This window comes from Pimephales promelas, chromosome 12, assembly GCF_988280905.1.
Source record: "Pimephales promelas chromosome 12, fPimPro1.hap1.1, whole genome shotgun sequence".
NCBI classification, from domain to species: Eukaryota; Metazoa; Chordata; class Actinopteri; order Cypriniformes; family Leuciscidae; genus Pimephales; species Pimephales promelas.
This window is the reverse complement of record NC_142780.1, coordinates 10,542,658-10,564,681: the sequence shown is the minus strand read 5'-3', so window position 1 is coordinate 10,564,681 and position 22,024 is coordinate 10,542,658. Positions and strand designations below refer to the sequence as shown.

The window sequence follows — 22,024 nt, the reverse complement described above, 5'->3', positions numbered from 1 at the left end:
TATCAGCAGCTATGGCGCAGGAGCTAATTACCCTCCACCATCCCCAGCTCCTTCTCTCGCCCAGTCAGGATTTGGTATTCCGATTCCCCTTGAATCAGAATAAATTCTTGAATTATGTTGTACTTTTAAAATCTTGAATTAATGATATCTGCATACCTTCATGTTGGTTCTGTTCTGTTTACCCTAAGGAGGGTTATTGCTGCTCTCCCTGCTCTTATCCATGCTAGGCTGCATGGATGCGCAGGGAGTTCTTGCCCAGAACAGAATCATACCACCAATCCAAACTGTATGCTAATTGCCAATCGTATTTGATGAAAGTGGTCCAGACTGAAATATACATAGCTGTCAATAAGTGTTGTCTGTCAAGTTGCCTGCGAGTCAGTGACTTGTCCCCAAAACTCAATGGGATTAACTCAATTAGTTATAATCAATGATGCTGTCTTCACTGCACAACGAAATCTCCTATTTACATAGTGTTGGCACTGTACTAAAATACAAAGCTGCAACTTTTTATGAAATGGGAGTAGATCTAAATATAATGGTATAATTAACAATTTCCACGATTAGTTATTTTTGGTAGCTATAATACTAAAAGCATAGTAAAAGTTTTCAAAAGAGTTCCATGTGTAAAAAAATAACACCCTCAGTATTACCCATACACAAAATATACTTGATACTTTCAAACAGAAAGACTAATAACTCTTTTTTTTTTCTTTCCCTGTGACTTTTTTAAACCAATAAATGTTAAAGCTTTTTCAATTGAGCGCACAACCGATGCTGGCGTAATGACTTTCGCATAGACAGTAAAACTTCGCGAGAGGAAAACAGATCCACACGCGAGGAAACGCGGACTCGCGAGCTCATTCATATCCTGTGCGCGTTCGTGACATCTCCTCTGTACGCATTACCAGAGCCCGTCTAACGGAGAGCCTTGGCACTTCCTATTAGCCCTATTGTGTATCATCTTGGTTGCAGTTCCATTAGAATTCCACTGGAGGTGATCGCGGGCGAGAGCAGAATGAATGGGAGTCTATGGGGCTAAACGGCTAAAAGTGTCTCTTTCACCTGCTTGTCGTTAAATTAACATAGATTTTATTGTTGATTCTGCAAGTTCAATATATATTATAGGCCAAAAGTCGAATGAACGAGTACTTATGTCCTTTTGATTTCTTACAGGTTAGGCTGTTGTTGGCCGGAACACGCTAGCATTCTGCTATTGTGTGACATCATCACATTTTTGAACGGGTTTTTAGAACAGATAAGTGAACTTAAAAATGCAATTTTGAGCTGAGTGTATTATCTTAGCCCTCCCTTTTGAATGCAACTTTCAAATTACTCGACAAAAAATTACATCCTGAGAAAAGTGGATTTATGGGGGTGAAACCCCATTGACTCCCATTCATTCTGCACTCGACCGCGAGCGCCACAGCATGGACAGAGACGCGTTACTGCAGCCAGTCCAGAACCCAGAAGTAACCAGCCAGTGCCTATTCTCTTCAATTAGACATTCTCTGGCATTAAGCAATACAAGCCCTTGCGCACGCACATGATCATTCCACACACTCTCGCGCTTGTTTTGCTCTCGCCTGCTGCTTTTGCTCGCTCAAACAAATGTTTGAACGCCTGTCTCAAACGCCTGTCCAATGACTTGTAATTCACTTGAATTGAGACATCACTTAATTTGTTTTATTTATTGTGGTTAATTAATGTGTAATGTGATTTAATGCATTGTTAATATAAAATATATTCTTACCAGATACTTTTTTAACAGAAAGTTTTAGTGATTGCATTGTGTTGTTAAGAGATATCAGACTGTAATGACACATTTCCATGGTTATTAGCATTGTAAATATATGTTGATTTAACGACAAGCAGGTGAAAGAGACACATTTAGCCGTTTAGCCCCAGAGACTCCCATTCATTCTGCGCTCGCTCGCGATCACCTCCAATGGAATTCTAATGGAACTGCAACCAAGAGGATACACAATGGGGTTAATAGGAAGTGCCAAGGCTCTCCGTTAGACGGGCTCTGGTACAGAGGAGATGTCACGAGTGCGCACAGGATATGAATGAGCTTGCGAGTCCCTGTTTCCTCGCGTGTGGATCTGTTATCCTATCGCAAAAGGCATTTACCGCGCGCTCCAGCCTCAGTTGAGCACTCAGTTCTTTTTGACTTTGAATTGCCGCCATACCAGTGACCTCGTGTTCTCATTTTCGCCATCTCTCTCATCTGATTATGAGAAAGAGTTTAAGGCAAGAGGAGATAACTCTGTTTATGTGCATTTAGGAGGTTTGCAATAGGCTAATATCAGTAATATGAATAATCAACGCAGCAGGAGGCACAATGGTTTCACCACTCACTTTAGACTGAATTTAAAGAAAAGTTTCTTTAACTTTAAAATAATGAATATAAAGAAAATGAAATTCTTTTCCAAAAATAATGAAATAATGAATAAATTACTGAGTTGAAATTCAATATACAAACTGTCAAGTGTGAAAAAAAAAATAGATCCTTTGAATATTTGTTTTAGTGGAAAAATATAAGATGAACAACTGATAAAGTTAAAATGATTTCCAGAAAATTAAATGTTGTAAATAGTTTTTTTTAAAGAAAACCCACAATTAACATTTTTTTGCTCAGAAAGTCTGCATTTATTTGATCAAAACTACACTACAGTTTCCGGTTCCGCTAGCGAGAGGATGACAGCTTAATTTGGTAGCTCCCGACGGTATCTTTAAAATACACCCCTAATTTACTGTTTTTGTTAATACTTGGGATTTTTTTTTTCAAGATGGAAAGGGGGGTTTCTACTAGAAGTAGGAAAACCGCAAATCAGGTTGTGGACGAGACCACTCAATCGAGTCCTGGTGGTGACCGAGGCTACCCCCTGGAGCTAAGCCCTCAGGACGGCGGCGACGCACCTGAGCCCAGCTTGCAACGTATCCTGGACGAATTACGAGAATTTAGAAAAGATAATAACGTGCAGCTGGCGGACATCAAACAAGAAATAAAAGGTGTTAACGACAGACTGGATGAAGCGGAGGGAAGAATAGAGGAAACAGAAACGGTACTACAAGCCGCATCGATGATAATTAAGAGGCTATCCCAACGTCAAGCCAAGCTTGAAGCTAGGCTGATAGATCAGGAGGGTCGTGCACGCAGGGAAAATCTGCGGATCTACGGGATACCCGAAGATAAGGAAGGGGCCGAAATGGTTCCTTTCCTGGACAATCTGTTCAAAAAAGCGCTAGACCTCCCTGACGATCGGGATCTGAGTATTGAACGAGCACATCGTGCGCTGACCCAAAAACCGGACAGCGCGCAGGGGAAGCCCCGCTCTATCGTGGTAAAGTTTGGGAGTTACCGTATAAAAGAGGAAATTCTCCGGAAAGCTTGGCAGAAAAAAGAAGTATACTGTGATGAAACGCGCTTCTTTGTGGATCACGACTTTCCAGTTGAAGTGCTTAAAAAGCGCAACGAGTACGCGGAAGCCAAAAAAATACTGAAGAATGAACGCATCAGGTTTCAGACCCCATATCCAGCAAAGATGCGGGTGTTTTATGTTGATGGCACCCGTCTCTACCAGGACGCATCAGAAGCGACGAGAGATATGGCAGCTCGCGGGTTTCCTGTCACCGCCGTACCACCCGCAGCAGACCCGGATCATGAGGATATTCAACTCTTGTCTTCGTGGCAGACGGTGAGAAGACGACGACACGCGCAGAGCAGCGACCAAGAGCTCGGTTCATCAGGGGAAAATACACGGAAAAGTCATCATGCACGAATCAAGGAAAAGCTCCAGGGATTCAGAAGATTATCTACGAGTGAGGACTGATACTTCCAGGTCACCTCTCAAAGTTGGTTAATTTTTGCTAGAGGTATGAGTGACTTGTCCTTTCTCATTTAATTTTACAGATTATAATAAGGGCTAAGGTTGGTTACTCGGTTAATCCAATTGAAGGGTTCCTACTTCTTCTTCTTTTTTTTTTTCTTTTTTTTTGGTTAATACGATTAAGGGTCGGGACAACTACATTTTGAGTATGCTTATGTTTTTTGCAACACAAATTCTTGCTAGTGTGAGGACAATATATAGGGCCCCGTCTCAGCGACGAGGTGGGACGTCTCCCTATTGGGACCTAGACCATTCAAGGCCTTGCAGGGCTCTCTTGACACGAGCCCCTACCTTGGAAACACCAGTTTTATTTTGGCTACATCATCATAATGTTGACATTGTTTTTTTTGTTCGTTTTTGTTTAATACATGTTCTTTGGGAGAGATTTTGTTGGTGCATAAGCTTTAAAACCCAGACATGGCGCATGGAGGAGGCTTCGTTCGGGTTTATTGGATAAGAAAATTTTGATGAATATACAGGACGTTAAGATAGTATCACTTAATGTGAAGGGCATTTCAAATCCTGTTAAGAGAAGTAAAATTCTATCAAAAATGAAGCGGGAAAAGGCTCAGATTGTTCTCTTACAAGAGACACATTTATCAGCAATTGAACATGAAAAAATGAGAAGAATGGGATACACAAGGGCATATTATTCATCCTACAGATCTGGTCGTAGAAGAGGGGTAATAATATTAATCTCACAAAGATTACCCTTTGAGTACATATCAGAGATTTCTGATAAGGAAGGGAGGTATATAATGATTACTGGAAAGATAAATAATGCAATAATTACAATTTGTAATGTTTATGTTCCTCCTGGAAGCAGTTTTGGTTTGTATAGAAACATGCTTGATTTAATGGTGAAAGCAAAAGGAATTGTAATTTGCGGGGGTGACTGGAACCTTCGCCTTAACCCAGAACTAGATACATCTAAAAAGGTACCAACTACATCATTACACAAGAAAGTTAACAATCTCATGGTGGAATTGGGCATACTAGACCTTTGGAGAGACTTCAATCCACTTAGACGTGACTATACTTTTTATTCATTCCCCCATAACACATACTCTAGAATAGATTACTTTTTTGTTTTTAAGAGAGATCGCTCCAAAATAAGTTACTGTAATATTGGCACTACTGATCTATCTGACCATGCATCTGTTTCTTGTGGGGTCCAAATCAGTGATAATCCACGTAAAACATTGTGGAGATTGAACACGAGTGCTTTAAATAATCCACAGTTTGTGGCTCAGATTAGAAAGGAAATAAAACAGTTTCTGGATGAAAATGATAATGGAGAGGTTGATGCGGTAATAGTGTGGGATGCCTTAAAAGCAGTTATTCGCGGGAAAGTAATATCTTGGTGTGCTCACAATAAGAAGAAAAAACAATTAAGGATCACAGATCTTAGCAAAGAATTAAAAAACCTTGAAGAGCAACATAAGAGGGCACCAACCTCTAATTTGCTAACCAAAATTAAGAAAATCAGAAATGAAATTGACCTATTATATACCCAAGAAATAGAAAAAAATATGATTTTTGCTAAACAAAAATACTATGAAGCCGGACCTAGATCAGCTAAAATTCTTGCAAGGAGGTTACAAAAACAAAGAGCAGATAACACCATATACAAAATAAAGCATCCTGCTTCCAATATTCTACAGTATAAACAAGAAGAGCTACAAAATTCTTTTGAGAAATACTACACGACTCTGTACTCACAACCACAGTTGGAGAATGAACAACAAACTGAAGCCTTTCTTAAATCTCTTAACTTACCAAGTGTCTCAGAAGAACATAATACAATTATGACCGCAGCCATAACTGAAACTGAACTAAGTGGAGCCATCTCCAGGCTGAAGACAAATAAGTCGCCAGGCCCAGACGGCTTTCCTTCAGATTGGTATAAAGCATTTCGAACTGAGCTGTTACCTAGCCTTCTTAGAGCCTGCAATACTGTTCTTAAAGATTCAAAGATGCCGCCCTCCTGGAGGGAAGCAGTCATCTCTATTATTCCTAAAGAGGGAAAGGATCTTTCAGACTGTGGATCATACAGACCCATTTCGGTGCTAAATGCTGACTATAAGTTATTTACGGCCATTTTCGCTAAAAGATTAGAAAAAATACTACCTCAGCTTGTACATGCTGATCAAGCTGGCTAAATTTTACAAAGACAGACGCAGGACAATATTAAACGCTCATTGCATATCATGGACCACATAGAACAGAATAATTTAACAGCCCTTTTGGTAAGCCTCGATGCGGAAAAAGCCTTTGATTCAGTCAGTTGGGCTTTCCTATACAAAGTTCTGGAACGATTTGGCTTTCACCCAAATTTTTCTAATGTCATACGGACTCTTTATGACAAACCTTCTGCTCAAATAAAAATTAATGGTAATCTTTCAAACACTATTACATTACATCGGGGTTCGCGACAAGGGTGTCCCATTTCCCCTTTACTCTTCGCTCTATATATCGAACCCCTTGCACAATGGCTGAGACAGACAGAAAGTATCAGGGGAGTTAATATAAAAGGGGAAGATCATAAGGTAGCCTTATATGCAGACGATATTTTGATATATTTAAGTGACCCTTCTAATACATTTCCAAATTTAATGAATCTCTTACAGAAATTTGGTAATTATTCTGGTTATAAACTGAATTTACAAAAGACTCAATTGTTGGCTTTTAATTACTCCCCTCCAACTTGTCTTACTGACAAATTCCAGCTAAGCTGGGATAATAGTTCATTGAAATATTTAGGTATACATTTACCAAGTAATGTTTCACGGCTTGCAGAGATAAACTATGGCCCCCTCCGGATAAAAATTAGAGAAGATATCAAAAGGTGGAATTCTGTTTCCTTTCTTAGTCTGAGTCATAGAATTGATTGTGTGAAAATGAATATTCTTCCACGATATCTTTTTTTATTCCAAGCCCTTCCTGTAGAAATCTCTTTAAAAGAATTTTCAGAAATAGATTAAATCATTTCCCGGTTTGTTTGGCAAGGGAAGAAACCTAGGGTTAAATTTAAAACATTGCAGCTCTTGAAGGAGGAGGGGGGAATGGGGTTACCTTATTTTAAAGGATATTACTACGCGGCCCAAATTAAACCCTTCATTAACCTATGTTCCCCAAATTTTCATGCCAGGTGGAAAGATATTGAACTTTCAATCATGATGGACCCCCCGATTCACGCTTTATTGGCTTGTACGAACCTAGATAGGCTTATAAAGGATACGCAAAATCCGTGGATCAAAACCCAATTAAAAATTTGGAACAAAGTAAAAGGAGAGTATCAGTTAAATGATAAAATACAGATAATTCAATGGTGTGCTTTTGACCCTGGGTTCAGGCCAAATTTGATGGATAACCGTTTTAAATCATGGATTCTCAAAGGTATAACAACTTTTTATTCACTCACAGAAAATGGAAAATTAAGGGATTTTGAGGATTTGAAAAAGGAGTACCATCTTGAAAATTCAGATTTTTTCCGATACCTGCAAGTACGCAATCACTTTGAATATAATATTAAACCTAAAACAGACCTTAATGACCCTATATTAAAAACAATATTGAGTGCATATAAAAATGCTACTGTTAAAGGGGTTATTTCTAAGTTTTATAAAGGTCTCTTGGTGAAAAATACCCATTCCACAGACTACATAAAAGAAAGATGGGAAAAGGAAAGCAATGTATCAATATCTACAGATGAGTGGTTAAAAATATGCGAGCTTCAATGGAAATGTACAAACTCACATATATGGCGTGAGTTTAACTGGAAATGTCTTATTCGTTTTTTTATAACACCAAAGCAAAAAGCACATTTTGATCCAGGTGGTGCTAAATGCTGGAGGCTGTGCGGCGCTCGGGAGGCTGATCACTGGCATGTTTTTTGGGATTGCCAAAAAATCAAACCGTTTTGGGCAGAGTTTCACAAGATCTTAACTACTATATTCAACAATAAAGTACCATTTCAGTTTTCCTCTCTGTTTTTGGGGAATTGTGAGTTCTTGCTCAGAACTGCTGATAAGTATTTATATGCTGTTCTTATATCTGCCTGCAAAAAAGCATTTACAAGGCGTTGGCTGCTTCCCGGACCTCCCACAGTCTCAGAATGGATAGACATTGTTAACAAGATATATGTAATGGAATCAATTACCTTTTCCATTCGTCTTAAGAAAAGTATATTTGTTAGTTGGTGGGCTAAATGGGTTAAATTTGTAAAGCCCTTAAGACCAGACTTCGTAGAGGTGTTGATTTAATGATCCGATGCTTTATTGTCCTGTCTTCTTATCTATCCTCCTCTATCATGGCTCCCACAAAGTGGTTAAATATATAATTTGTATACTTTGTAATGCACAACTTTATCTCTCCCTATTTGTTCAAAGTATATATATGTAATGTTCTAAAAAAACAACAGCAAATGTAAAGTTCTTCATCATCACTTTTATTCTGTAATTATTTCTTGCTGAATATAAATAAAGAATTTAAAAAAAAAAAAAAAAAAAAAACTACACTACAATAAAATCATCATGTGAAATATTCTAACAATTTAAAATAACTGTTTGTTAAATGTAATTTATTCCTGTGAAAGTTGAATTTTCAGCAGCCATACTTCAGTCTTCAGTGTCACATATCTTTCAGAAATCATTCTAATATTCTGATTTGGTTCTCAAGAATGTATTATGTATGTTGAAAACATTTTTTTTTATATTTTTATGGAAACTGATAATTTTTTTTATGATTCCTTAGTGACAAGGAAGTCACTAAAAGAACTAAATTTATTTTAAATAGATGTTTTGGTAACAATGTTTAAAGGTGCTGTATGCGATTTTTAGTGGCCTCTTGCGGTGATGTTTCAAAATGCAACAAGAGCGCTTGTGCTCGTGTGCGTGTGCGTGCAAGATCTCAAGAGCGAGCAGTCACTACCGACCACACGGAGACTTTCAACGCGACGGCGAAATCCTCACACAACATGCTGGAAACTAATGTAAACTCCCACTGCAGGTACAATAATAGCCTACTTTTATCAGCTTGACGTTGAACTAATGCTCTGTGCTCGTACCATGATAATGTTACAATAAACTGAATTTAGCCGACATGTGATGTTATAAGCCATTTCACTAACTATTTTCATGTATCTTTCACAATCAGCAATGTCAACACAGGTGAATGTATAATATGATAACGAAAACGGTTAGTGAACTAAGCTGAACAGTTTCAGTGTATCAGTAAGATATAGGAAGTAACTAGCCTGGCATGCCAGACCTACATCAAGATGTTAGGTCTGGAAACTCTTCATTGACAGGGCTCAATCCGAGGGGCAGGATAAACGGTTCTCTTTCAAATTCTCTCTGCACGCAATTGGATAGCGCTAAAGCCAATCAGAGCAACAAAGACGGTGACGTACTCAGCGGAGCAAGTTGATAAACTTTTACCGTATCCAGTCCAGCTGTCAACATTGAACATTGAAAATAAGGGAGATTTCCCGGAATCCATCCCCAAAATAAGGGATTTTTTTTTACACTACCCACAAACTTTAAAAATAAAACACTAATCATTAAAAGTCTAGAGAGTTTATAACTAGCCAACATATGTGTGTGAGAGAAAGAGACAGTATGTGTGTGTTTGTGTGTTTATGAGAGAGACTGTGTGTCATTAAAAATATTATCATAGAGAATGTTTAAATACTAATATCAGCTTACGAGGGAAACAGAGCCGGAGTAGTGGTGCTTCGGGGTGGTGGAGATGATTCGGGAGAGGTCCGTGCACCTATACCTATCAGAGCGCGCGCTGACACGGAGTAAAGCCTTTATACTTGACTTGACAGCACGAGCGTGGCAAATATGACAAGTTGATCATTTCGCCACAACTTTTTTGTAACAGCGCGTGCGGTGCCAGCCGCATCCGAGGATGAACAACTTCGAAACGGATATGTCCGAGCATCATTATGTTAAGCCCGCCCTCCGACTCTATACACGATGTGATTGGCCCTACCAGAGTTGGGGTTTTCCAGCTCAAACGTCTATGGAGAGTTGCTAGACCACACTTTGCTGCAAAATAATTTTTGCTGCCGCTAGGGTGCATCTAGATTTCTAGGCTAGGAAGTAACATTACTGTACTGAACATGTCTGGAAATGTGTATTATAAACAATATGATAGTAGTGGGATGAGTGTTGTTAGTTAGTAGATCTAGTAAATAAAATAAGTTACATCCTAAAGCACCGACTTTTTGTTGGAATCCTGGAACATTCTTTTGTATTCATGTCATGTTTCATGTAGTTTACCTTGCTATTTCACTAGAGTTTACTATGTTGATCCGCGTTTTCGTCCGGAGTCGATCAGATTCACGTTTTGCCTGACGAGCTTGGGCAGATAAAACTTTTTTGTTTTTTATATTTATGTGGAGTTTGTGTTGGAGTCTGTGTTGTGCTGGAGGCAGGACGTTTTGGGCTGTTATCAGACTCCATGAAGTGCCGTTGTTCGCATGGTTGATTGTATAGAGACTGGATAGAGACATGGTTGACTGGATACTATAGAGAGGCTCGGGGGCGCGCATGCACATCACATCTGATGGATTTCGCAGGAAATCCGACCCGGAGACCTCACTTATAAATATGAATATTGGCTTTCAGAGGTAATAGCAAAACCTGAAAAGTGGATCATTGCAATGTGTGATTACAACTCCTTCAAACACAGGCAATAAAAAAAGGATTCATTTTATAAAAAAAAGTTACATATAGAACCTTTAAGTCTTCACTGTCACTTTTTATCAATGTGTCATTGCTGAACTATATTAAACTCTTATAAAAAGGAAGTAGTTAACCTGCAAATATTTCCACAGATGTCTATTTACAAATTAAATTACTTCTTAATTTCTGTCTGCTGTTTTCCATTATTGTTTATTTTATTTCTGTAGTTAGTATGGCTTTTTATAGCACCTCCTGCAGATTTGGTCAAGAAGTTTAGTCAATGTCCTTAGTATGTCCTGTTGTCTACACATAACAAGACTTTGCTCAGAAAATGGAGTCTCTAATAATGTCATGAATACTTGCAAACAAAAAGGTGAGATTATACATAACTCAATTCAATTCAATTCAACTAACTCTCTCACCCAATATGTGGTTTCTGCAGCACTCCCACAATCCTCTGAATTCTGTCCATTGCAACACTCTGCTGAAAACTGCTCAGACCTGCCAATCACAAGCAGTAAACATGTTGATGAAATCAGAAAGTGTCAGATTAAATCACTTCCTGCACAGGTTTATGTAATGAAATGTGCAAAATCTGAAAACAGAAAGTAAATTGACTTTTGGTTTTAAGTTTAAAAAAGCAGTGGACGGCAGAAGAGTCAGAAAACGAGAACAGATGCAGATAAATTACAACACACATAAAAAAGGCTGATACACTCTAAACTACACAGATTATTACAGGGCCATTACAATGGTATAACTTCAAATAAAGAGATGTTTAAGACTGGACACAGAGACAGTGTGCTTTTATCTCACCTTTGTCAAATCTTCCTTTCTTCAGTCCATTTAGAAGCTCCAGCAAAGGCCGAACAAAACCCTGGAGCTCAAAACACTGAGGAGGAGAGAAAGCCACCATTATGTGATATCCAAACTAAGGGCGTTTTCACACCTGAAAGTCCACAACAAGGTCTGAACCAAAGTTCACGTTTTGATACATTTTATACTTTCGGAAAGTTTTGGTTTGGTTTTACACTGCAATTATGCGAGCGAGCACTAAAGAACATTACGTTGACATACTTGCGTCCTGTTTTTCGGCTATGCGGGAACCACCGGAACTTCCTGTAAAAGGTCTGAAAGTCCGAACCATACAGAAACACTAACACAGAAGAAAAGAACCAAACCTTTGTTCAGTCTGATCCGGACTGAGACAACCTCTTTTCGTCTGACCAAATTTCATCTGTTTAGTCCGGACTGTGGTCCGGGGTAGGTTCACACCTTTAATTTTGATTCGGACCAAACAAGGTAAGTGTGAAAGGGCCCTCTCTCTAAAATCCTGTTTGCATCTGAATTTAATTTCTGTTTCAGGCAATCCCAGCATTAGTAGACAGCACTAAATTCAGATGTAAATGGGGTCAAAAGGTTCAGGTGAAAACACTAATGCATCCTGATGTGTCCTGGAAAAGAGTGAAGGACCACCACCAACTCACCTGGCAATGAACATCTGTGCAAAAACAAATGTTTTAAAAATCGCTGGCCATGTGTGTCTTGTAGAGATAAGAACCATCTGTTCTCAGGACATTGTCTGTTTGCCAAGCAGATATAAGCTATAAGCACCTGCTAAATTAATAAATGGAAAGGAATAAAAGTAGGAACATGTCGTGTGAAGCATGCTCATCTTAAGTTCATTCAATACAGTTACTTGACTACATAACTGTGAGTTTTCAGCTCAAAACATTGTTTGCAGAATCAAAATTCAGGTAACTTTGTGATAATCACTGTGCCAACACAATGCACAACAAAACGCTGGTATAAGTAAACTGTTAAAGGTAGGGTAGGCAATTTTGGAAAGGTTAAACAATAGTAAGCTAGCTTTGAAAACATGAGATAACCACCCTCATTTCAGAGCTTCTCCAAAGCCACACCTATGGCTGGGCGATATGGCCCAAAAAAATTATCACGATAATTTTTTTTTATATCAGTCGATATCGATAATTATCACGATAAATGTCAAATCTTTAATTCTTTCAAGTTTAAAGGCATATTTTTACTCCTAAGTGAAAGTTGTATAAACCAGAGCAATAATTCTGGTTTTAAACTACTCTTTATTGTCAGAACATATCATGACAAACACTTGCCAAACACGAGAACATTTCACAAATATGAGGTAGAACATTCAAACATTTCATTTTTCCTTCAAATAAATATCTGAATAGAAAAATATTTCTTCAGCAGTTTGCAGTGCAGGCTGCAATATTCAAATTACATGTTTTGTCTCGAAATGCATATTTGACAGTGAGTTGACAGTAAATCTGCATCCTAACTCAAGTTAATACTAAGCTAATGTTAAATTTATGTTCATTAACAAAAACTTCTCGGTTACGGATGTAACCCTCGTTCCCTGAGTAGGGAACGGAGACGTTACGTCGGATGACGGAGAATGGGGGTTTCGCATAGAAAGCAATCCTCTTCGAGTATTAAAAAACGAGCCAATGGCACGAAAATGCCTTGGGTCTGCAGAATTTGCATAGCGTATCTCCACCCCACCTGGTGGGTATAAAAGGAGGAAGCAGACGCAACCGCAGTATGTCTTCGCTGAGGAGCCGAGACTGAACTCAGGCGTCTACCCAGCGGTAGGCTTGCCGCGATAGACGGTGTTGATGGTGTTACCGGTTTTAAGCCCATCACCGGTGACATCACTTTCCCACCGTGACACCGCGATGTCTTGACTTTTTTTTAAAGTATTCGTTTTTGCTAAAATAGTTAGAATTATATATAATATTTGAATTAATTAAAAATAATCATTTTAAATTATTTAGTTCAGAAGAGAGCATACATTATAATTAAAAATAAACTGCGCAGTGCATGCCAAGAGCCATCTTTGCGTGTGTGCAACAAGCTGTGCATCCGAGAGGGTGTTCAGCACGATGGAGAACATAGTCACCCCCAAAAGATCTCATCTTAAGCCAGAGATGGTCAACATGCTCGGTTTTCTGGCAAAGAACATGTAGACTCTGACAAAACTGTCTTTGTCATGAAGTTGGTCTTTGTCTCAACTGTCATGTTCTTTGACTCTAGACTGGAAGCGATGTTAATAAATGCCAATTTATAGTGTTTTACTTTTTTTTGACTGCTGTCATTTATGTAGGCTAAGGTCCTTTTTGAAGTTTTTATTTTATATTCGTCTCTTTTTATTTGGTTTTATCTTATTTAAACTTTGTGTAATTTATTTAGGCCTATTTTGTTTTCTTATTCGTTAATAAACGTTTTATGGTTCTTCTTTGTTTGGGCCCACAGTTTGCCGATTTTCACTTTTTTCAGCCTATGCATGGGGTTGTTTTTATTCGTTCATTATGCTAATAAAAGTTCTGTCTATATTTTATTCGTTTGTTATGCTAATAAAAGTTCTGTCTATAAATAAAAGTTTATTGTCAGCGAGTTGTTTTTTTTTGTCCATTCCAGCAATTGACGCTGAATTGCAATTGACGCTTATTTTTCGAAAGTGAAAGTATGTCATTTATGTAGGCTAAGGTCCTTTTTGAAGTTTTTATTTTATATTCATCTCTTTTTAATGGGTTTTACCTTATTTAAACTTTGTGTAATTTATTTAGGCCTATTTTATTTTCTTATTCGTTAATAAACGTTTTATGGTTCTTATTTGTTTGGGCCCACAGTTTGCCGATTTTAACTTTTTTCAGCCAATGCATGAGGTTATTTTTATGCGTTCGTTATGATAATAAAAGTTCTGTCTATATTTTATTCGTTCGTTATGCTAATAAAAGTCCTGTCTATAAATAAAAGTTTTATTATCAGCGAGTTGGTTTTTTTTGCCCATTCAAGCAATTGACGCTGAATTGCCAATTGACGCTTATTTCGAAAGTGAAAGTATAACGCGCACGCATTTAAAAGCTATTTAACCCCCCCTCCACGGTGAAACCGAAATTACCGTTGTTGTCACACGTCGATTAACCGGTGGGAAATTTTCCTCACTACGGCAAACCTACCCAGTGGTACAGCGAAAGTGGCAGGGAGACGTAACGTCTCCGTTCCCTACTCAGGGAACGAGGGTTACATCCGTAACCGAGACGTTCCCTTTCGTAGTCACTCCGAGTTAAGTCGGATGACGGAGAATGGGGGTCAGTGCCATCACGCCATCTTCACAGCTGTCTTCCAGTGCCCTGCGAAAGTCTGAACTCCTGTCAACTTACTTACGGACAAGGAGTCCTACTTCAACACAGGAATACCAAGGTACACTGGGGAGCATATAAGGGAATATGCCACAGTTCGCCTACCCGCAGGGAGGACTTAAGAATACAAATATGGCCCAAGGGGAATACATATGGGGGAACACTGGAAACACCAACCTAGGGGTGGCTTTGAAACTTAACTCCAGGAGTGGCACGATGGCTTGCCGAGGGAAGACACATGCTCATAGAGGCTTACAGTGGAGAATACACATGTGACAGTTACCGGAGGGAACCATACACACGGAGGCACCTAGCCGACGTCCAGAGCAAAGACACTGGCGCCAGCATCAGCAGTGCTGGAGGACTCAGGGCTTCAATGGAAGACTCAGCTGAGGAAATATCGCACTTATCCAGTCCGAGGAGTGGAATGGCGAGCAAACGAAGACATCTGAGCGGGTCCAGTACTGGTGGAAGCGAGTACACAAGAGGACACAGGCTCCACTCGAAGATTATAGAATATTGCAAATATATTCGGTGTCAACCAGCCTGCAGCTTTGCAGATGTCTGATAGCGAGGCGCCATGCGATAGAGCCCAAGAGGAAGCCACACTCCGAGTGGAGTGGGCCATCACACCTAGGGGGCACGGTCGACCTTGCTGCTGGTACGCCAAAGAAATGGTGTCCACTAACCAGTGAGACAGCCGCTGCTTTGAGTGAGCCCTTCCCTACTGGCTTCCACCATAACAGACAAAGAGCTGGTCTGAGGTCCTGAAACACCGCGTTCTGTCTACGTCAGCACGGAGTGCACGTACTGGACAGAGCAGTACCAAGGCTGGGTCTGCCTCCTCCAGGGGCAGCGCTTGCAGGTTCACCACCTGGTCCGGGAAGGGAGTGGTAGGAACCTTGGGCACATATCCAGGCCGGGGTCTCAGGATCACGTGAGAGTAAGCCGGCCCGAACTCCAGGCACACTTCGTCAACGGAGAATTCGTGCAGGTCCCTACCCTCTTGATGGAGACCAGTGCAACCAAGAGCGCTGTCTTCATCGACAGGAACTTAATCTCCACTGATTGCAGAGGCTCGAAGGGAGGCCTCTGCAGGGCATTTAAAACCACTGAGAGGTCCCAAGAGGGTACGAGAGGAGGGCGAGGAGGATTTAGTCTCCTTGCTCCCCTCAGATGCCTGATGATCAGGTTGTGTTTCCCCAATGACTTACCTTCGACTGCTTCATGGAATGCGGCAATTGCAGCCACATAAACTTTAAGGGTGGAGGGAGACAGCCTTCGCTCCAACCCTTCTTGCAGGAAGGAAAGCACGACACTGACCGAGCATCTCCGGGGGTCTTCTCGGCGAGAAGAGCACCAGTCAACGATGAGGTTCCACTTCAAGAGGTTCCACTTGATCTTGCACAGAGTCCATGCAAGAAGGCTCACTGGGGGAAACGCATATTTGCGTAGACCCCGTGGCCAGCTGTGCGCCAATGCATTTGTGCCGAGGGTGCCCTCGGTCAGAGAATAATACAGGGCGCAATGGGATGAGTCGGGGGCAGCAAACAGATCTATCTGTGTCTCCCCGAACTGGTCCCAAATCAGCTTGACCGACCGGGGATGGAGTCGCCATTCGCCGGAGACAGTCCGGATCCGTGACAGCTCGTTGGCTGCCAGGTTCCGCTCTCCTGGAATGTAAATAGCACGAAGGGACCTCAGGTGCTTCTGACTCCATAATAGGAGGTGGCGTGCGAGTTGCGACATCCGACGTGAGCGTAGACCACCCTGGCGGTTGATGTACGCTACTGTTGCGGTATTGTCTGAACGGACAAGTACGTGTTGACCCCTGAGCAGTGCTGGAAAGCGGTGCAGGGCCAGGCGTACTGCCAACAACTCGAGGCAATTGATGTGCATGAGGCGCTGGGGCCCTGTCCAGGACCCTGCTGCCGCATGACCATTGCACATGGCTGCCCAACCCGTGGCAGATGCATCTGTGGAGACAACAACATGCCTGGAAACTCGCTGAAGAGGGGCTGCGGCCCTTAAGAAGCTGAGATTCGTCCACAGGAAGGTCTGACGGCAGGTCAGAGTTACTGGAACTATGAGCATACCGCGATGCCATGCCCACCTCGGGACTCAATCATGAAGCCACAGCTGAAGCGGTCTCATATGAAGCAGTCCGAGCGGCGTCGCCGCAGCTGCGGATGCCATATGCCCCAGGAGCCTCTGAAAGAGTTTCAGATGGACCACGCTCTTGCCCTCGAACTGTCGAAAACAAGACAGCAGTGAGTGCGCGCGCTCGCTCGTGAGCCGCGCGGACATGGCAACCGAGTCTATCTCCATTCCGAGAAAAGAGATCCTCTGCACGGGCCAAAGTTTTCTCTTCTCCCGATGGACCCGAAGGCCCAGACGGCCTAGGTGCTGTAGCACAAGTTCTCTGTGTTCGCAAACCTGCTCTCAAGAGTGTGCTAGGATAAGCCAATCGCCGAGGTAGTTCAGGATGCGAACCTCGTGTTCGCGAAGGGAAACAAGGGCTGCCTCGACAATCTTCGCCGAATGGGAGAACCGTGTAGTGATATGCCTCTCCCTCGAACGCAACCGAAGAAACGGTCTGTGTCGAGGTAAGATGAAGAAATGAAAGTACAGGTCTTCCAGGTCCATCGCTGCAAACCAATCCTGAGGCCGAACGCACTCGAAAATGCATTTGGCCGTGAGCATTTTGACCGGCAGAGCACGGTTCAAAATTCGAAGATCTAGGATCGGTCGTAACCCACCGGTCTTCTTGGGGACAATGAAGTAAGGCTTGTAAACCCAGACCTCATCTCGGCTGGAGGGACAGTCTCGATTGCACCCTTCGCCAGCAGGGCGGCAATCTCCACTCTCATGATTGGGGCGCAATGGGATGATCATAGCCACCGACCACCGTAAGCGAACTCCCCGGAACGGGGAGGAGATCGTGCGAACTGAGTCGCATAGCTGAGTCTGATCGTTCGGGCGACCCAGCGGGACAGGCCGGGGAGCTCTAACCAAGCTCCCAGAACCGATCCAGTGGGATCACCGAGCCACAGACGTCCAATAAATCAAGATTTGCTTCAACATGCATTAAAAAAAATTAAATAAAAATCATAGGCTACTGATTCCGAAAATACCCTGGTTGTAGAGAGAACCAAAGTTAATCCCAAAAGCCAAAGTTCAGGGTTGTAATTTATTATTTTCTTCTTGTTTATGTTTACGTTAATATTCACTTGTTATCTTAACATTCTATAAAAATGCTTTATTCAGTAAATATTGTTTGTTTGAACCTCATTCTGTTCTATACTGTTGTACTTATTGTTTGACTGTTTTGTTTAAAGGAGGGAGGATTGTATTGGGCGGTATTGAGTGGCAATGGCAAATGGTTTACATGGCTCACGGCATCACAGATCAGGTAGAGGGCCCCTTAGAATTTTGCTTAGGGCCCCAGGGGGAGGTAAGGATTGGCAAAAAAGAATTGTATTTTTTCCCGAAATCTAAGCGTTTTTTATTTTTTCGAGTTTTTTCCATTCAATCCAGATTATTTCTTTTCAAATAAATAAATAAATAAATAAATAAAGAATAATTTAAAAAACAATAAACAACAATATGATGAACTCTTTTGCTCATTTGTCTAATCTCTGACATTTTGCAATCTTTATAAATAATTATAAGACCATAAGATGAGGCATTGCGTTTGGACAATAAACACGGCCAGATAAGGCAATTTGGAAGGGGACAAATTCAACTGAATATATTCCTTCATATAGCCCGTGAGGGGCGGTGCCCTTTTTTTCAGGTCAGAGCAACTGCCCCTCAAAATTCCTGTGCACGTCCCTGCATGAGAATGACAATAACATACAGTGAGATGGCAGCCTGCCCCGCAGCTCTATAGGTCCCTGCCACTGGAGTAGACAAGAACCTACAGGCATTGGAGGGGTGCCTAGGGCTGCCACGCCAGGTGGAGGCACCGTGGGGACACATAAGTGTTGCCACAGAACACTCCACAGGGGGGAACCCCAGTGCACCCTAGACTGTGGCCTCTACGAGATAAGTGGACTTCCACGATCTCACGGCCTCTTCATGCACATCCGGGAAGAAAGGATTTGGGTTCGCCACCCCCAAACACCAATCATCAGCCTTAAGTGCTCGAGATATGGCAGAATTTTCCACACAAACCGGATACACGTTGTGGAGTGCCTCAAGGGAGTTGCCTTGGACCACTGTTGTTTTCTATTTTTATTAATGATTTGTCTTTTATTTTGAAGCGTGCCACTATTTCTCTGTATGCAGATGACTTAACTATTTTTTTGTCTGATTATGACTCTACCAGACTTAATACTGTATTAAATAATGAATTACAATTAATTGAAAAGTGGAAGAGAGTAAATAAATTGAAGATTAATGTTGGGAAGAGTAAATGTATGATGTTGGGATCTAATCATCTTTTAAAAGATTCCCCCGTTTTGAATTTGTCAGTTGGTGGTTTGATAATTGAACAAGTGGCGGAGGCCAAATTGCTCGGTGTGATTGTGGACAGCAGGTTGACCTGGAACGCTCATATAAAATTAATATTGAATAAAATGGGCAGGAGTATGGCCACAGTTCGTCATTGTAGAAAATGTATACCGTTTCGTATACGGAAAACTTTAGTGGAATCAATAGTTTTGTGTCATCTAGACTATTGTTCCATTATTTGGGCTTCAACTACAGAGAATAATTTAAACAGATTACAGATTGCACAAAATAAAGCATGTCGGCTTGTTCTAAATTGTTCTTTTAGAACAAGTGTAAGAGATATGCATAATCAGTTAGCATGGCTTCATGTAAGAAGTAGAATTAATTATTCTCTTATTAAATTCTTAAAAAATATAATTATTTCTAAAGCACCTGAAATTATTTATGGTAGATTGACCTTCTTCAGTGACGTTCATATTTATTCCAATCGTCAATCAAGTGAAGGGCGTTTCTTGTTACCTGTCTGTCGAACTAATCAACTTCAAAGGACATGGTGTTACAGAGCAGTGGTGGCATGGAACTCGCTCCCATTATTTTTGGTTTCAGAGAGTCACAATGTTAGTTTTTCCAAAAGATTGAGACTGTATTTATTTACTTTGGAGTAAGTGTAATTTTTATAATTAATAATGACTGGACAATGAGCTATAATAATTGAAATGTGATTTTCATATTTTGTGTTGTACCCAGAGAGTGGTAATATTTTGCATATTTAAGAGCTTGTATTCTGATGTTATGTTTGTTATGTTATGTTTAGTGTGTGTGTGTGTGTGTGTGTGAGTTTGATGATTTATGATGTTGTGTGCACTTCTGTATCTGTCTTTGTTGTTGTAGAGCTTTGATGTTAAGTTTTTGTTAAAATGTTGTGACCCCAGGAAGAATAGCTGCTGCTTAATGTAGCAGCTAATGGGGATCAAAATAATAAACATAAACTCGTGGCAGCCTGGGAAGCATAGCTGTGAACCCTGAATCAAACTCGCTATGCTAGCACATCCGAGGACAGCAGCACAGACGAGCCATCTCCAGAGGACTCCAGCTCACCTTGTGATGCGGCGATAAACATGATTTCATCAGCTGGGGGACTGAATGAGAATGCAGGCCCGCGGACGGGCACCGCCCACTCACTCTGGACCACGTGGGTTGCAACGTGAAAGACGGGGTATGGACCGGAGAATTTCGTCGGTTTAGTTCCAGACCTGACGTCTTTTTGGTCACCCTGGCCACCAGCCAAAGTATTATCTCACGTGGAGAAAATAGTTCAGGTTGTGGATGAGGGGACTCTCACTCTACTGAGCTCATTGAGTCTGAACAATGATCACGTTCCCACTGAGAGAACGTGACACACCCACAAGCGCTGTCTGAGCGTGATCAAAGCCCAAACACGTCAAACAGCGCTCGCGCCCATCAGCTGATTCTATCAGAACACCGCACTCAGGAATACACGGGCAGATCGTCTTCAAAAAGACGCGTCTTTAAAAAGACGTGCCACGTGCACACTCTTTCAGTACACACTCTTTCAGTGAGAGGAGAAAACTCTGCGGATGTTGAAGCGACCAGGGAGAGACACACACACGGCAGACCTCTGCTCAGATCGCAGGCAATGTGAAACTCGCTGGGTACCGCCGTCACACCAACACCAGAGAGTTCGCTCGTCTCGAAGAGGTGAGTGACCGTAGTAAACTCAGATTGTGTGGCTTGTGGAGTGAAGAAGTTCTCTTGGCTCCGAAGCGAAAACATACTGCGGTTGCGTTTGCTTCCTCCTTTTATACCCACCAGGTGGGGCGGAGATACGCTGTGCAAATTCCGCAGACCCAAGGCATTTTCATGCCATTGGCTCGTTTTTTAATACTCAAAGAGGATTGGCTTTCTATGCGATACCCCCATTCTCCGTCATCCGACGTAACTCGGAGTGACTACGAAAGGGATAAGTCACATCTGGGTTTTTTTTTTTTTTTTAAATGTAACGTCCAAATTTGTATTTGGTAAAATGTAATATTCTGAGTCTTCTGGCTGTTTGAGTTTTATTAAAATGAACCATTGGTCATCCACTATCAAGCATTTAGATCATGATAACCGCAGATAAAACCAGGCATAGCCTATAACCTAGCACCTTACTATCATAGCAAAATGGAACTTTATGGTTTCTGTGGTATTTGTTTGAAAAAAAAAAACAGTTAAATACATTATTAAATACTGTACTTATATTCCATTACTCATTTAATACAATGTCTACATTAATAATACAATTCAATATGTATATCACACATTTCATGGTGCAGTTAATACTAGGCTAACCTTACAGTAAATCCATGCTAGACTAAATGGATTCAGTATCAATTCAGATTCTGACTGTATCGTTGCACACAGTGTTACTCCTTTTTGTCAGCGGTGTTTTATCTGCCTGGTTTAACTGACATTTGTGTTCTTCACTGAACTCAAGCGCTTCTCACTGGACGATCAAATGATCAGAGTGCGAGTCTGCGTGAGCTCACGCTGCGCTCAGTGCGCTGCCGTTTGGACTTTGAGCCGAGCGGATTAATGCTCCGTGTGGCTCGCGGTTCAAATGACTTTCGTTCCGCTTTTGGCGCATAAACATTATCAAACATTTATCGACCTCTTGATATCGTTTTATCGAGAAAAATTATATTGCGATAATTATCGTTATCGTTTTATCGCCCAGCCCTAGCCACACCTCCTTCAAAACACATGACCTGTAGTGCTTTGAGACATGAGGTAATTT

The 22,024-nt window shown here is 41.2% G+C and overlaps 1 protein-coding gene across 1 annotated transcript in view; it reads right to left on the bottom strand.

Annotated features, from left to right (window-relative positions):
* Positions 1-22,024, bottom strand: part of LOC120495089 (uncharacterized) — a 38,338-nt gene that overhangs the window by 12,302 nt on the left and 4,012 nt on the right. The window contains exons 3-4 of the mRNA XM_039694494.2: positions 11,405-11,480; positions 11,011-11,089 (exon numbers count right to left, since the gene is read on the bottom strand). Of these exons, the coding sequence (XP_039550428.1) occupies positions 11,011-11,089; positions 11,405-11,480 (155 nt within the window). The remainder of the gene's footprint in view (positions 1-11,010; positions 11,090-11,404; positions 11,481-22,024) is intronic.